Source organism: Tupaia chinensis, unplaced genomic scaffold (genome assembly GCF_000334495.1).
Source record: "Tupaia chinensis unplaced genomic scaffold, TupChi_1.0 Scaffold000170_1, whole genome shotgun sequence".
In the NCBI taxonomy this organism is placed as follows: domain Eukaryota; kingdom Metazoa; phylum Chordata; class Mammalia; order Scandentia; family Tupaiidae; genus Tupaia; species Tupaia belangeri.
This window is the reverse complement of record NW_006159645.1, coordinates 1,779,445-1,794,971: the sequence shown is the minus strand read 5'-3', so window position 1 is coordinate 1,794,971 and position 15,527 is coordinate 1,779,445. Positions and strand designations below refer to the sequence as shown.

At 40.2% G+C, this 15,527-nt stretch overlaps 1 protein-coding gene across 1 annotated transcript in view; it reads right to left on the bottom strand.

The window, feature by feature from the left end:
* GARS1 (glycyl-tRNA synthetase 1) overlaps positions 1 to 15,527 on the bottom strand; it is a 51,318-nt gene that overhangs the window by 24,470 nt on the left and 11,321 nt on the right. The window contains exons 4-8 of the mRNA XM_006146230.3: positions 14,065 to 14,206; positions 12,849 to 12,937; positions 10,872 to 10,948; positions 6,994 to 7,139; positions 3,081 to 3,230 (exon numbers count right to left, since the gene is read on the bottom strand). Of these exons, the coding sequence (XP_006146292.1) occupies positions 3,081 to 3,230; positions 6,994 to 7,139; positions 10,872 to 10,948; positions 12,849 to 12,937; positions 14,065 to 14,206 (604 nt within the window). The remainder of the gene's footprint in view (positions 1 to 3,080; positions 3,231 to 6,993; positions 7,140 to 10,871; positions 10,949 to 12,848; positions 12,938 to 14,064; positions 14,207 to 15,527) is intronic.

Here is a 15,527-nt window from a genome sequence, read left to right as displayed (position 1 = left end):
CCATTCCCCCTGCGGGGTGATTTCTTGCTTTCTGTCTCTCTGTCTCTCTGCAAGCGCACGTGCCCTATAGCGAAAACTTCTAAAAAAAAAAAAAAAAAAAAAGCTGCTGCTGCCAAAGTCTTCTGATCTGTTCTGCCAAGGAATCTCAACACAGTGGCTACAGTTAATAACGCACTGTATGCTTAAACTGGGTAAGAGAGTAGATCTTAAGTATTCTAACACTCATATTAAGTGTTCTCACAAGAAAATAAACGAAAAGATAACTATGTGAAGTGAATACGTTCATCAGTTTGTCCATGGTAATCATTTCACAGTGTGTGTGTGTGTGTGTGTGTGTGTGCATATACATACATCAAAACACCACACTCTACACTATCCACACAACTTACTTGTCAATTTGACCTCAGCAAAGTTGGGGGCAAAAGTAACCTCAGCTCAGACAGGCGACAAGGATCAACACAAATACTGACTGCTCCAGCTCCTTCTTTTGTCCCTGAGTTCAAAGACTACACCTGGGACTATAGGAAACTAAACTGCACCCAGGGCAGGAGGACAGAACCAGCCAATCAAAACGCAATTAAATTTTTAAAAAAGCCCCACAGAAACAATCTAATACTTCTAACTCAAACAAAAGAAATTATAGCTACACAAAAAATTGCTTGACAATTCTGTCATCAAGAAGAAATTGTAACATTAAACAAAACAATTCTAGTCCTAATATGGAACAAAAACCATGAAGATGTTGACTCATGGGAGAATGTTTGGAAGGGTATAGAAAAAAAGTAGCCAAAATCCACATGGGACACTTCAAAGTGAACATGGCCAGAGACTCCACTGTCAGGAAGCCCCGGGCCCTCCTCCAGTCAAACTGAGCTTGCTCCAAGTGCTGAGCTGGGGTTCCCATCCAACACTGTCACTCCACAGCCCCCACCTTCGCCTCACTTGTCCTCTCCTATAATCTTCGCACAGCTGCCCTACCTCATGGAACTCCTCTCCAAAACACTGGCTTTAGACAAATCAGCCTCACACAGCTTCCTCAGAACGGGGAAGACATGCTTGCCAGACAGGACTAGAACAGGAGAAACGGAACACAGAAAGAACACAGAGGGGGACCAGCAGTTAGCATAATGGCTATGTCGTTGGACTCCCATGTAGTCGACCACGGTTCAAGTCCTGGACCCGGTGGCTTAAACTCACGCCGGGTGCATGTGCATGCGTGCCCAAGATCCCAAGAGGAGAATGGAAGAGAAGGGACTGCAGCATGGCCATCCTCCATGGGGGTGATTTCTCACTTTCTGTCGGTCTCTTTCTGGCGAGCGCACATGCCCTATAGCAAAAACCTCTCAAAAAAAGAAAGAACACAGAAAGCACCAGACACTAGGAAATAAAACAGACTCAAATCTGACCTGCTTTTCAAGTCACAGTCCCTGGTTAAAGTTTCTCATGATCTCTTCCTTCTACCCGGAAGCACAGATGGGTCTTTCCACCCCTTTATGTGGTGCGAGTCTCTCCTCCACGGAGTCTCTCCTTCCCTTCCTAAACCTCAGCCTGAAGGGACTAGAGGGCTAGGTACTGTAGCAGGCCAGCCACATGGGCATTCCTCACAGAAGGCATCACAGACACTAACGAGATTAGGCAGGAGCTTTGGGTGCTTTGATCTAGAGTCGGGGGCGAGGATACGCTACAACTGAAGGGCTATGTCGTTGGACTCCCATGTAGTCGACCACGGTTCAAGTCCTGGACCCGGTGGCTTAAACTCACGCCGGGTGCATGTGCATGCGTGCCCAAGATCCCAAGAGGAGAATGGAAGAGAAGGGACTGCAGCATGGCCATCCTCCATGGGGGTGATTTCTCACTTTCTGTCGGTCTCTTTCTGGCGAGCGCACATGCCCTATAGCAAAAACCTCTCAAAAAAAGAAAGAACACAGAAAGCACCAGACACTAGGAAATAAAACAGACTCAAATCTGACCTGCTTTTCAAGTCACAGTCCCTGGTTAAAGTTTCTCATGATCTCTTCCTTCTACCCGGAAGCACAGATGGGTCTTTCCACCCCTTTATGTGGTGCGAGTCTCTCCTCCACGGAGTCTCTCCTTCCCTTCCTAAACCTCAGCCTGAAGGGACTAGAGGGCTAGGTACTGTAGCAGGCCAGCCACATGGGCATTCCTCACAGAAGGCATCACAGACACTAACGAGATTAGGCAGGAGCTTTGGGTGCTTTGATCTAGAGTCGGGGGCGAGGATACGCTACAACTGAAGTCTGTAATTACAGCCAGTAACTAGAGGAGAGGAAATGGGTGGGGCGCTGGGGCCGGGCGAACACTTTTGGAGCCTAGGAAAGTTACGTGTGGTTATACATCCTACCTTAATATGGAAGTGTTACTCTAAGAGATATCAGAAAGAAAACGTGTAGAAATTACAAAAGGTTTAAGTAAAACAGTCGAGTCATTAAGTTCCTAAAGAAAAGACTGAACAGTGCCAGTGTTCTCCCATACATTGCTGGGAACAACGCATGGAAACGGGCAACCGAAACAGAGGCAAGTCACTGTCCCGACGAAGCTGATGGAGGACAGGCTTGAGAACTGGCCTTTTTGTCATGTAAGCACTCTCCCCCCGCAATCCCCAATTATTTGAAGATTGTGTCCAGAATACCAACTGGTTACGGAAATACCCCTACCCCAACTCTGTAAAGCTGCCTGCTAAGGACACCTAGAATGAGCCTCTTGTCATGCCCACCCCGCACCCCCAGCCCACCGTATGCTACTGCCGGGCCTGCCTGGGTTTACACAATCACTATCTTACCGTCCTGAGAACATGAACAAGGAAAAGATCAGTTAAAGCAGGTCATAAACTTAAGCTATTTTCAACCTCCTTTCTTTTCCTCTCAAACTCACTTTCATTACTCAAAATTGACTGTCACCCCAAAGATTGCATTTGGAGATTACAGACCTAAAACATGTTCTTCAGAGAAGCCAAAAATAAACCCACATCCCAATTATGAAGAAGCGTTGAAAAGGACAAGCTTTCACTTCCACGTCAATGCAAGTCACTCATTCATCTGTAAGAGTAACATGGATAGTACCTGACTCTGATCAATCCAGATCGAGGTGAGATCTCATTCCTAAAAGAATTTCCAATCTGGGCAGCAGCGAAAGGCAACTTTCCTTGGTTGAATTCCAAAAGTCGCTTGAAATTCAGAAAAATCCCCTGTGCGGTTTCCGGTCGCAAATACCTATTAATTTAAGTAAACCAGTCTGTTATGAAGAAAGAAATGATGTTTCCCAGGAAACCTGAGATTCTAGATACAAATCCTGGAAGTCTTAAATATAACATTTTCACAAGAAAGCTCTCTAGCTTAAAAGAGGTTTCAGAACAGATTTTCCTCCGTAAAAAACATTCTCATAGCAAGCATAGAAACTGCGTTAAGTAACTAGTACGGCAAGACTGTTAGTGTGCCATTTTACTTAACTACTCCAGTGAATCAAAACACCTCCTCCAGGGCCAGCTGCTGGTGTGGTGGTAAGGCGGCTGGATCCCACATGGCCAGCTATCTATTTCGACTCCCAGACCCGGTGGCTTGCTCATGTTAGGTGTGTGAGCATGCGTGCCCAAAATCCTAAGAGGAGAATGGAGAAGGGACTGTGGCATGGCAATCCCCCCTAAGGAGTAATTTCTCTCTCTCTCTCTCTCTTTCTCTCTCCGTTGAGCAGCCTAAAACAAACTTTAAAAAAATAAATGAAATAAAACAAAACAGAAAAAAACACCTCTCTCACAGTACCCCTTAAAATCTCTGAAGTTCTAGAGTAATCGTGTACATAAAGGCAAGTGAGGATTTTAGATTCTTCTGAAAGTAAGACCCATACCTAAATATTGCTCTATTAACCCACAAACTATTAACACTAGACCTCACTCGTCACGTAACAATCACCCCACCAAGCCGGGTAATTTTCAAGGTTTTTCATGGTGTTTTACTCTTTGCAATATTTTATATTTTCTACCATAGGTTTCTATATTTTTCTGCATTTTAAAGACATATTCAAGCTAATACACTATTGGGTCTTCCTCAATTTCACAGAAAATATATTCAACATTCACTAAGAAAGTGTTCCTGGATTCAGACAATGGAGTAGCAGGTAAACGTGAAGCTTCTTAAGGAAGACCCACACTTCGGAAGGTTCTGAGTTTATATTCAGAGGCTTGAGCACTGACACACGCACGTCGACGGTCTGGGGCCGGTGGAAGGTGGTGATGGATCCCAGCATCAAGGCATTATGAGGGCTGCTGTTTCTCTGCCTCTTTCTCTCTCTGTTTTCCTCACTCAGTGAAGAAATAAATAAACTTTAAAAAGTGAGACCAGCAGGTGGCATGGTAGTTAAGGCACTGGACTCCTATGTGGCTGATTTCATTTCAAGTCCTGGACCTAGCAGCTTGAAAATCATGTATGTGAGAGTCCAAAAATCCCAGGAGGAGAGTGGAGAAGGAATTGGCCATCTCCCCCAGGGGATGATTTCCCTTTTACTGTCTCTCTCTAGAGAGTGCATGCACCCTATGGCACAAATAACAAAATAAAAATAAGTGTTCCCAATGGCTCACTTCAAAATAAATATTTTCTAAAACAACTTTAAAACCAAGGAGAATGACCAGCAGAAGGTGTAATGGGTACGTCACTGGACTCGCATGTGGTCGACCACGGTTCAAATCCCGGACCTAGCAGATAAAACTCATACCAGGAACATGCACTTGTGTGCCCAGAATCCTAAGAGGAGAATGGAGAGAAAGGGACTGCAGTGTAAACATCGTCCATGAGGGGTTATTTCTCACTTTCTCTCCAGCGAATGTATGCACCCTATGGCAAAAATCTCTTTAAAAAAAAAAGGGGGGGGGGGCCGCTAACCAAAAATGTCATCCCCTTCTTAATCTAACAGACCAATTCTTTTCGGTTTTGTGGTACTTTTCAGATTTCATCTAAATATAAGAATAGCTGTGGTGTATATGTCTGCTTATATCTAGAATGTATAAAATTATGTATCACTGCATGTATTTTTATACTTCTCTATTTTCTAAATAATCAATATTTTCTCCTGTTTAACAGCAGCAAAGTATTATACTAAAATGATCTACTTTATTATAATTTGTCTAATCACCCTCAATTAGATATGAGGTTGTTGTACTTTAAATTTGAACATTTTATCTTTTTTTTTGGCGGGGGGGAGAAGTTTTTGCTATAGGGTGCGTGCGCTCGCCAAAAAGACAGAAAGCAAGAAACCAGCCCCCAGGGGGGGATGGCCATGCCGCAATCCCTTCTCCTCCATTCTCCTCTCAGGATCTTGGGCATGCACGTACACGCACCCAGTGTGAGTTTAAGCCACCGGGTCTGGGACTCGAACCACAGTTGACTACATGGGAGTCCAGCAACATAGTCATTATGCTATCAGCTGGTCCCAAATTTGAACACTTTTTCTAAGTATAGTTTCCTATCCTTTTGAGCTATTTCCCTAGATAAAGTCCCAAGAATGGAACGTCTGGGTCCGAGGATACGTTCCATTTGATGACTCTCTGTAGGTACTATCAAAATGAAAGGCTTACTGTTGACCTCTTTTCACAAACTGTCCCAAGTCAACCTGGCATCTTATAATAATAATTAATTGTGACACATTTTGTCAAAAATTGTGTCACAATTAATTATTCTTATTCTTTAGTTTTCACTCCAGGAAATATGATCTATCCCATTTCATCTAGCAAAAACCTACTCTTACCCTGAATGAGATCTTAAGAAAAACGTCTGAAGCTATGAAAAGGGACACTTTGGCTAGGTCTATTAAAGTAAGACTTAAGACAAGGAATCTGGAAATACAGGTTACAATTCGGGATCATACAGCATACTATCCACGTTTGTTCTTGGTTTTGTTTTGTTTTTGCCAGAGAGCACATGCGCTAACCAGAGAGAAAGAGAGAGAGAGACAGACAGACAGAGAGAAAAGTACCCCCCATGGTGGATGGTCACAATCCCTTCTCTTCCATTTCTCTATCCTTTAGGATTTTCAGCATCCATGCACATGTGTCCAGCATGTTTTCAAGCTGTCGGCATCCATGCACATGTGTCCAGCATGTTTTTCAAGCTGCAGGGTCCTAGACTCAAACTGTGCAGTCAGCCATGTGTGATCCAGCCACCATCATGCCACCAGCTGGCCCTAGGTTTTCTTTACCTAAGAAAATCACATCTTTCAAATGAATAGGCTATAGCTATGCTGTTCAATATATTACTACTTAAATTTAAAGAAATTAAAATGAAATAAATTTAAAAATTCAGCTCCATAGAAGCACTAGAACCATTTCTAGCGCATGTGGCTTGTGACTACCAAACTGGACAGCCCGTGCCGGATTAAGGTTTCCAAAACACCATTCAGTCATAATTAGTCAGTGACTTTTTTTTTGGAGAGGTTTTTGTTATAGGGTGCATATGCTCGCCAGAGAGACATAGAGACAGAAAGCGAGAAATCACCCCCCAGGGGGGATGGTCACGCCGCAATCCCTTCTTCTCCATTCTCCTCTCGGGATCTTGGGCATGCACGCACACACGCCCGGCGTGAGGTTTAAGCCACCGGGTTGGGGATGCAAACCGCAGTCGACTAGATGGGAGTCCAGCGACATAGCCATTACACTAACTGCTGGTCCCTAGGTCAGTGACTCTTAAAACCATCCTTTAACTGTCCCTTCTGCCCTCTGCAGCTTTAACTAGAGAACACAAGGATCACAAGCATGTTTATTTTATGGCCAAGAAAAAGATCAGCATATACACTTAAAAAAAAGAGATTATATCCAGAAAGAATAAGGGATAAAATGTAAGAATATGCCCATAATTATTTTTTAACATAGTCATCTGTACTTTACATCACTTTTCAAAATCTTTCCCTCACAGCTGTAGTATTTACTTTTTATTATAAGCAACTTAATAACTGTATTACATAAACAGACACATAGTAAGTGATACATACCCAGGCATGTTCCCTCCAGGCCCAATGAAGGTCTTGAACATTAAGTTAAAAGGTACTGGAGGGGACAGATCATTTCCAGTAACGGGAGACTTTACATTGTAATTCACGAAAAGATCCCCAAGTTCTTGTTGTCCATAGTTGTCGAGCTAAAGGATACATGAAAACAAACAAATAAATAGTGTAAAAGACCAAGAGAAAACAAGGCATAGAATAGTGTTATGTACAACCTCACCTATCCCGTTACAACTCACACGAAATTCAACATCAGCAGAGTTCCCATTTTCCAACCAGAAATAGAGTACCTTCTGGGACTGACCTAAAACGCACACATGCACGACCTCACAATGAAAGATAAGGTAAAACGCCTCTTATTCAAAACAGTTATAGGTTGGCCAGAATCTAAAATTACATAATTAAGTTCTCAAAGTTGAATTTTACCACTCTGAACAAACTCAGAGACAGGTGTATTTCCTTGCCTACTCAGTAAATGTGCACATAACTTTCTTTTCCTACCAGATAGGAAGCTACTTGAAGATAGAAGCTATCTTTCATCTTTGTGTTTTCCAGTGTATTACACACTCTACACATTGATGATCAAAGTCAAATCCTATAAAATAATTTATTAAGTCAATGGGGGCCAGCAGGTGGTGTGGTGCTAAGGGGCACTAGACTCCCCGTATGGCTGACTGTGGTTTGAATTCCAGCCCTGGCAGCTTGCTTTCTCTCTCTCTGTCCCTCTCTGGCCAAATTAAAATAAGTAAATAAATACATAAATAAAGTTAAATTAAAAATTCTTAAAATAAAATTTAAAAAATAATAATTTATTAAGTCAAGAATTTCACATGGCTCCGGCAAACCAGTTAATAGCAAACATTAAAACTTTTTAAAATCTCCTAACAATAAAATAATTCAATAAATCAACTCATAGCCATAAGACCTAAGGCTTTTGAGTCAAAAATACCTAGATATACCTCCCATCTACCACTTATGGGCTGTGTGACTCAAGATGAAGTTCCTACCTAACCTTCTGAGCCTCAGTTTGCTTATCTGTAGAATGGAGAGATCAGAACGTACCCCACTGTGAAGGACTACTATGAAGACTAAATATGTAGGACCTGGCGCATAGTACCTACTTAATAAAAAGTAACTATTACAATTCACATTTGCTCCCTTCATAAATCCAATGGGCATTTTCACTTTACAAAAAGGTAACCAACTTGGCCTGACCACATGTTCCAGATTTGACCTGAAACTAAAACAAAATACATAGACTAACTGCATATCTAGCTGGTGACCTCACTACACAGAGAGAATGACTCCACATGACTTTACACGCAATTATCATATGATTATAGGCAGCACAACTGCACATTGCTGGTACATTTCTAAGGGAAAAAAGAACAAAACAATTATTTAAACTATTTTCCAAATTCATATTGCTAATTGTGGCACCAATAATGTCATTCTGAGACTGTTACACATAGATAGCCAGGAAAAAGGTACATGGATGATTATGTTAGTGCTGCTGAGTTTGACATGCATAAACAATTTATAGATTAATAAAGTAAAACAAAATCTAACATTGAGTAGATCTATCAATATTAACTCACGAATTGATCTTAAAAAAAAAAACAACTATGGGAACCAGCAGTTAGCGTAATGGCTATGTCGCTGGACTCCCACGTAGTCGACCGCGGTTCGCGTCCCGGACCCAGTGGCTTAAAACTCATGCTGGGCGCATGTACGTGCGTGCCCAAGATCCCGAGAGGAGAGTGGAGGAGAAGGGATTGCGGCGTGACCATCCCCCCTGGGGGGTGATTTCTCGCTTTCTATCTCTATGTCTCTCTCTGTCTGTCTGGCGAGCGCACGCGCCCTACAGCAAAAACCTCTCCCCCCCCCAAAAAAAACAACTGTGATTTCCTAATTCAGTCTACGATGACCAAATACCATTGCCACCATTAAGTGCAAGAGCTGTGAGGAAAAAATGGTGGATTCCAGTCAGAGACAAGAAATGCACAAGCCGAACCTGCAATACTTGGTCATACTAAAGAAGGGAGGAAATGATCAAAGACTAGAGCTGTGTCAAAGGACCACAGCAGACAACTTGTGGTAACCAAAGACTCGACAATTTAACCATCAATGAGGATAATAAATGGAACGGACTGAAAAAGACCCAATGTTTTCATCTGTAAGTTCGTAACAGTAGAAGGAAGAGAAGCAGCAGGCAGGGTTGAACTCCCCCGTCCCCATTCATCAAAGGGCATGTGCATTTGCCAGATAGAGACGGAGAGAAAGGGAAAGGGAGAAAGCAGCCCTCAATGGGGGATGGTCATGCCGCAATAGGGTACATAGTGACTCCCAGGAAGAAAAAGCAAAAAGTTAGGCATAAAGACAAAAGGTATAGTCAGCCCAGATACATGTATCAATGTAAAATAAAATAAGTATAAACATAATACTAGTTTTGTCTGTTTTCATGCAAGGACGTTATAAAATTAAAGAGAGCATTAGTGGAATTCATAACTAACCATAGTATTGGAAAAATACTTTGCTTAAATGCAACAGCGGATAAAAGAGGTGAGAAACCAAAACTATATATACATAGACACATACACCTCTTCGGGGAGAAGACACGTAGTTTCCATCAAATCTTAAAGTAGTTTATAACAAGAAAAGGGGTAAGAACTGCGTCAAACGCAGAGGGTATGCCTGCACTTGGTAAAAGGCTAGAATTAATGATCTCTATAGTCTCCTTTGCCTTCCCCAAAACTTGTTTACTTAAATGCAAATTATAAAACTTCAGATCTACCAGCAAACTGGGAAAAGCAAGGTCAGAAAAGCAGGGCCTCCTCACAGGTTCTAAGAAAAACAGCACGTGGTCAGGAGTCCAACCAGAAGCAGATCAAGGGGCTGAGACCCAGGGCTCAGTCACCCGCCCCACATCTCCACACCAACACTGAGCACTACTCACCATTTACTCCTGGGGTTTTAGCTATTAAATCTAGAAAACTGCTTTCAAGGAGAGACAACTAATTTATTGTCTATTTACATTGACTTGTTAGTCTGAGCTGAAATAAAAGGTTAGCTACAAAAAAAAAAAAAAAAAAAAAAAGAAAAAAAAAAAAAAAGAAAAAAAAAAAAAAAGAAAAAAAAAAAAAAAGAAAAAAAAAAAAAAAGAAAAAAAAAAAAAAAGAAAAAAAAAAAAAAAGAAAAAAAAAAAAAAAGAAAAAAAAAAAAAAAGAAAAAAAAAAAAAAAGAAAAAAAAAAAAAAAGAAAAAAAAAAAAAAAGAAAAAAAAAAAAAAAGAAAAAAAAAAAAAAAGAAAAAAAAAAAAAAAGAAAAAAAAAAAAAAAGAAAAAAAAAAAAAAAGAAAAAAAAAAAAAAAGAAAAAAAAAAAAAAAGAAAAAAAAAAAAAAAGAAAAAAAAAAAAAAAGAAAAAAAAAAAAAAAGAAAAAAAAAAAAAAAGAAAAAAAAAAAAAAAGAAAAAAAAAAAAAAAAAAAGAGAAAAAAACAGACATGTAAAAAGAGACACCATGAAGGATTGACAGTAAACTTTGCTTCTTTACCACCTGTGGGGGCCAGACAGCATCACAACAGTAAATTATGACACCCTGCAAGGCTGATCTACCTAGAAGGTTCCAGGTTCGAGTCTGAAGACCTCCACGAGTATACCGGGCATGCATGTGCCCATGGTCTGGGAATAGACCACAACATCAAGACCCCAGTAGGGGAGTTGTCTGTCTCTCTTGTGGAAAAAATAAAGAACTTAACTGGAAATAAACAGAACTATGACCGGATCAGCACAGTGTGGAATTCAACAGTTATCAAACGCAGAAAGACAGCATGCACCTAGGTTACTCTGGAAACGTCGAATGCACTGACCTGGGCCAAGACACTTTCCATCTCTGATTTCTTCTCAGCAGAACACTTCTTATCAGACATCAGTTTCTGTAAATGAGCTGCGAGAGCAGCGTTGATACAAGTCAACTCCAATCAATGGCAAAAAGAACAACGCACAGTTTCAGTGCTAAATAATTAAAAAATAAACCTAAGGATACTAGTCTCAATTATATGGACCTATGACTGATTTTATAAGGACAGTTACGATGTTGTTTTGATTCTTTCACTACTTACTATAGAAAACCCATCTGTGAAGGGGCCAAATGGTGGCCCAGCAGCAAAACGCAACACTCTGTGAGGCAATCACACATGGGAAGGTTCCTGGTTCAAGTCCAGAGACTTCCTGATTATGTCTGTGACTGGGGCTAGCTGAAGACTGAGGGTAGATGGTAGAATCAGGACCCTATTGGGGTGCTCATGCATGTATTCTTTATCACTCTCATTCAGGGATGGAAAAAATAAATAAAATTGTAAAATAGAAAAATTCGCTGTACCGTTTTACTTCTTAAAACTAAAAAAAAAAAAAGAAAAGGCATTAAAAATACCTATTCGATGACAGCAGTAAGATATATCGCGCCAGCTAGGTGCTATTTTATAGGATGTTCATTCTACTCAATGAGGCTTACGCCTAAAGTTGGACTTGTGGTTCACGGAAATGTATATGTCAGCTGTGCTTGCTATGAAAATATTTATATTAATTAAGATTTTTAGTGACTCAATAAAATGTGAGGGAAAAGAATTATAGAGAGCAAACATAGATACCAGAGACAGTGTGGGAGGAGAGTGGGAGATGGCAGAGGGTAAGAGACAGGGAATCAAGGATGGGAAAAAAAAGCAAAACATACAGGAAACAAGAAATGGAAAATTACTTGTTGACGATAACATGTATGTTGATGCGCTTGATTGAGTCAATATACGGTGTACTCTGGATGGGAAATCTCATTTTGTATGCTGTAATGATGTACAGTGAATGAATGTAAATAAATAAATTTAAATAAATTTAAAAAAAAGAAGAAGAAGAAAGATGGCCTGGCACCATAAATAGTTCTGCCTGGCAGAGAGGATTAGAGAAGATATATGAAAAAATTTATAACATAAAATAACCTGGACTTTTCCAGCCCAGCATTATTATCAGTAGAGATTGCAAAAGAACAACTACACCAGAGGATAATCCTGAGAAAGATGGCGAAAGAAGAAAAAGAGACTGATCTTTGCTAGCAGAGGGTATATCACAGAATACACTTGGGCAGGGCTGAACTGAGAAGGTTTATGTGTGACTACTGCACTGGGCATTTGCTTCTCAACAATTTGAGTAGTTGACATATAAATATGTTCTCAAAAATATTAAAAACCACAATGTTTCTATTGTTATAGAGTCACAAACAAAATTATACAAAATTATAAAAAATATTTTGAACATTATCTTTAAAATTCAGTATTTTGGAATTTTGAAAGTTGTTTATGAAGAACTATGGAGTATGAGCAAACGTTTTTTAATATGTAAAGTAAATGTTTGTGAAAAAATGTAAAAAGGGAACCAGCAGTTAGTGTAATGGCTATATCGCTGGACTCCCACGTAGTCAACCGCAGTTCACACCCCGGACCCAGTGGCTTAGAACTCACGCCGGGCGCGTGTACGTGTGTGCCCAAGATTCCGGGAGGAGAATGGAAGAGAAGGGATTATGGCGTGACCATCCCCCCTGGGGGGTGATTTCTCGCTTCCTGTCTCTATGTCTCTCTCTGTCTGTCTGGCGAGCGCACACACCCTATAGCGAAAACCTCTCCCCCTCCAAAAAAAAAAATGTAAAAAGAAATAAAAGATAAATAAATAAACGAAAAGAAAAAAAAAAGATCTGTGCACTTTACTTTGGCTTCAATAAAAAAATTAATGGAAAAAAAGAGTTTAATCTAAACCTTTTGTTCTGATCAATCCTACTTAAAGGGGATGAAGAACCATACCTTTTAAGAGATGATCAGCGCGAAAGCACTCTCCATTTTTCACATCTTTCACCATGAAGTCAGCAAATTTGTCTACATGGCCTGAGGTCCTGTGGTAACAAAGGCCAAGCCAATTTGTCATTTTCACACAACTTAACACATAAATCTTACCTTACATGACAATCCCCCTTAAATATGTTTCTCCATAGTTTACATCTAGGCCTCTCAAAGGCGGAAGCTCCCATATCTATAATAACGACGTGTTCACAGTAGATGATCATATTTGCCACAGAAAATTCTTCCTTAAATCTATTCTCTCTCTCTCCCAAGTTCTTCCTTCCCAACGGAAAAAAGACAATAACTAGGTTATGCTTTTTTTGGAAGCTGTCACAAAGTCTGTACTTCATTGCCAGGTCAATTAATCCATGCCTATGCCATTATAATTAGTGACCTAAGCAAAAGCCACAACCATTGGGGATTTGACAAGCCAAGAACTCATGACGGCTCAGAGTCTGAACCAGAAGGACAGAGCTTTCTGCCAGTACAACCTGTATGGCCACTGGTACTGCCTCCACAAAGCCGGAGGAGTGGAGCAAGCAGCTACGTGAACAGGTAGTGCTGGTCTTACACTCCATCAGCAGCAGTTGCTCTTGTCTTAATTGGCTAAAATTATAATGAAAACCCAAAGTATGCCAAGAGCAAACACCACCTCTTTACCAGGCAACATTAAATGAATAATGAGAAGTGATGAGATACAAAATGGTAAGAATTCTTCTTCCCCAGTTTTATACTCAAGAAATGGATATCTTTGGCCAGAAGTTGTAAGAATTTATAGTAAAGAAATAATCAAGGATACACACAAAAATCCATCTATTGCACATCTACACTACAAAATCAGAAACATCTTAAATGCTCACAATGATACTAACTAAATAATGACGCATCAATAAAAGAGTACTATGAATGCTTTTAACAAATATTTAATGATATGTGTAAATGTTTACTTATAGCACATTAAAAAAAAAGCAGTGTGCTAACACTGGAATATATGGGGACACACAGAAAAAAAAAAAAGAATGAAAAGATAAGCACAACTCTACCAGGGCTATCTGTAAGTAGCAGATATAAATTTTCTTCATCTGCATCTTCCAGATTTTCTATATCAACCAAGCTACATTTTTGGAATCAGGTAACTTATGCATATTAAAGGATTTCCACTCTCAAAGTAGGAGCTTACTTTAAAACTGGCTCAGGAGTCAGCATGGTGCAATCGATCTCCAGGATTTGTTCCTCTTGGATAAAGTGCTGCCTCCAGGTCTGAATGATGTTGTTCTTCAAAGCACATCCAACTGGCCCGAAGTCATACAAACCACTAACACCTGTAAAATATGAGGAAAACATGATCTTCCCCACGTTACTCTGAACAAATAAAGACAAGAAGACATGAGGTGACACCTGTTAAGACTTGACATACTTCCTAAAATTTATTGAAGTCAATCGATCAAATCCCTAATACCAAAAAGCTTTACTTCCACCTAGCTAACAGCAAGGAAAAGAAAAAGCTCTTACTCCACTCAGCTCTTACTCCACGCACTAATTCTGTATTTGTAATTTCAAGTAGGAATAACCCAAAAGTAAAAAGAAAAGAAGTTCCCCATATACAAGAAACAGAAGGGGGACCAGCAGTAAGCGTAATGGCTATGTCACTGGACTCCCACGGAGTCAACTGTGGTTCGAGTCCCGGACCCGGTGGCTTAAACTCACGCCAGGCGCATGTGTGTGCGTGCCCCAAGATCCCGAGAAGAAAATGGAGGAGAAGGGATTGTGGCATGGCCATCCCCTCTGGGGGGTTGAGTTTTCTCTTTCTATCTCTCTGTCTCTCTCTGTCTGTCTGGCGAGCGCACGCGCCCTATAGCAAAAACCTCTCCAAAAAAAAAAAAAGAAACAGAAGGGAAAAGGAGATTAGTTTGCAGCTGTGGAAATCAGAAAATAATTTCTCACAGCAGCTGATAACAATGACCTAAAATTTTAACATCTAATTCTCTAATTTATTTTTAGGTATTTATGCCACTATTTAAACCTCAAGAAGTTAAGCATTTAGAGATTGGCTTAGCCAAATTCAAATCAAGTTTCCAAAGCAAAGGGCTATGAGTCTAACATTGTTGTAATGATCTCTGGTGATTATGAAAAATACAGTTCTATATTTAACCAATTAATTACACTTGCCTATATACCTTCAATATAGCATTCAGAAAGATGTGGTTTATCTATATACAGATGAAGAATGCTTTCCTCTGTCCTTGTATGAAGGAGCACAGTATAGTCAGTCAGTACTACAAGAGTCCTCTAATTTTCCCAAATCTCCACTGGCTTTTAAGAAGTGTATGGGGCCAGCAGGTAGTGTGGTGCTTAGGGTGCTGGATTCCCACATGGGTGACCATGGTTTGAGACCAGGACCCAGTGGCCTGAAAATCACAGCAAATAAACAGATAAATAATTTTTTTAAGTGTGTAAGTATATGGACATAATACTTAATACCTATATCCTCAACAATTTTCTAGATCTTACTAGGAAAAAAGCAATCTTTAAGAATAAATAAAGTAAGAGGAACCAGCAGTTAGCATAATGGCTATGTCGTTGGACTCCCACGTAGTCGACCATGGTTCGCATCCCGGACCCGGTGGCTTAAAACCCACGCCG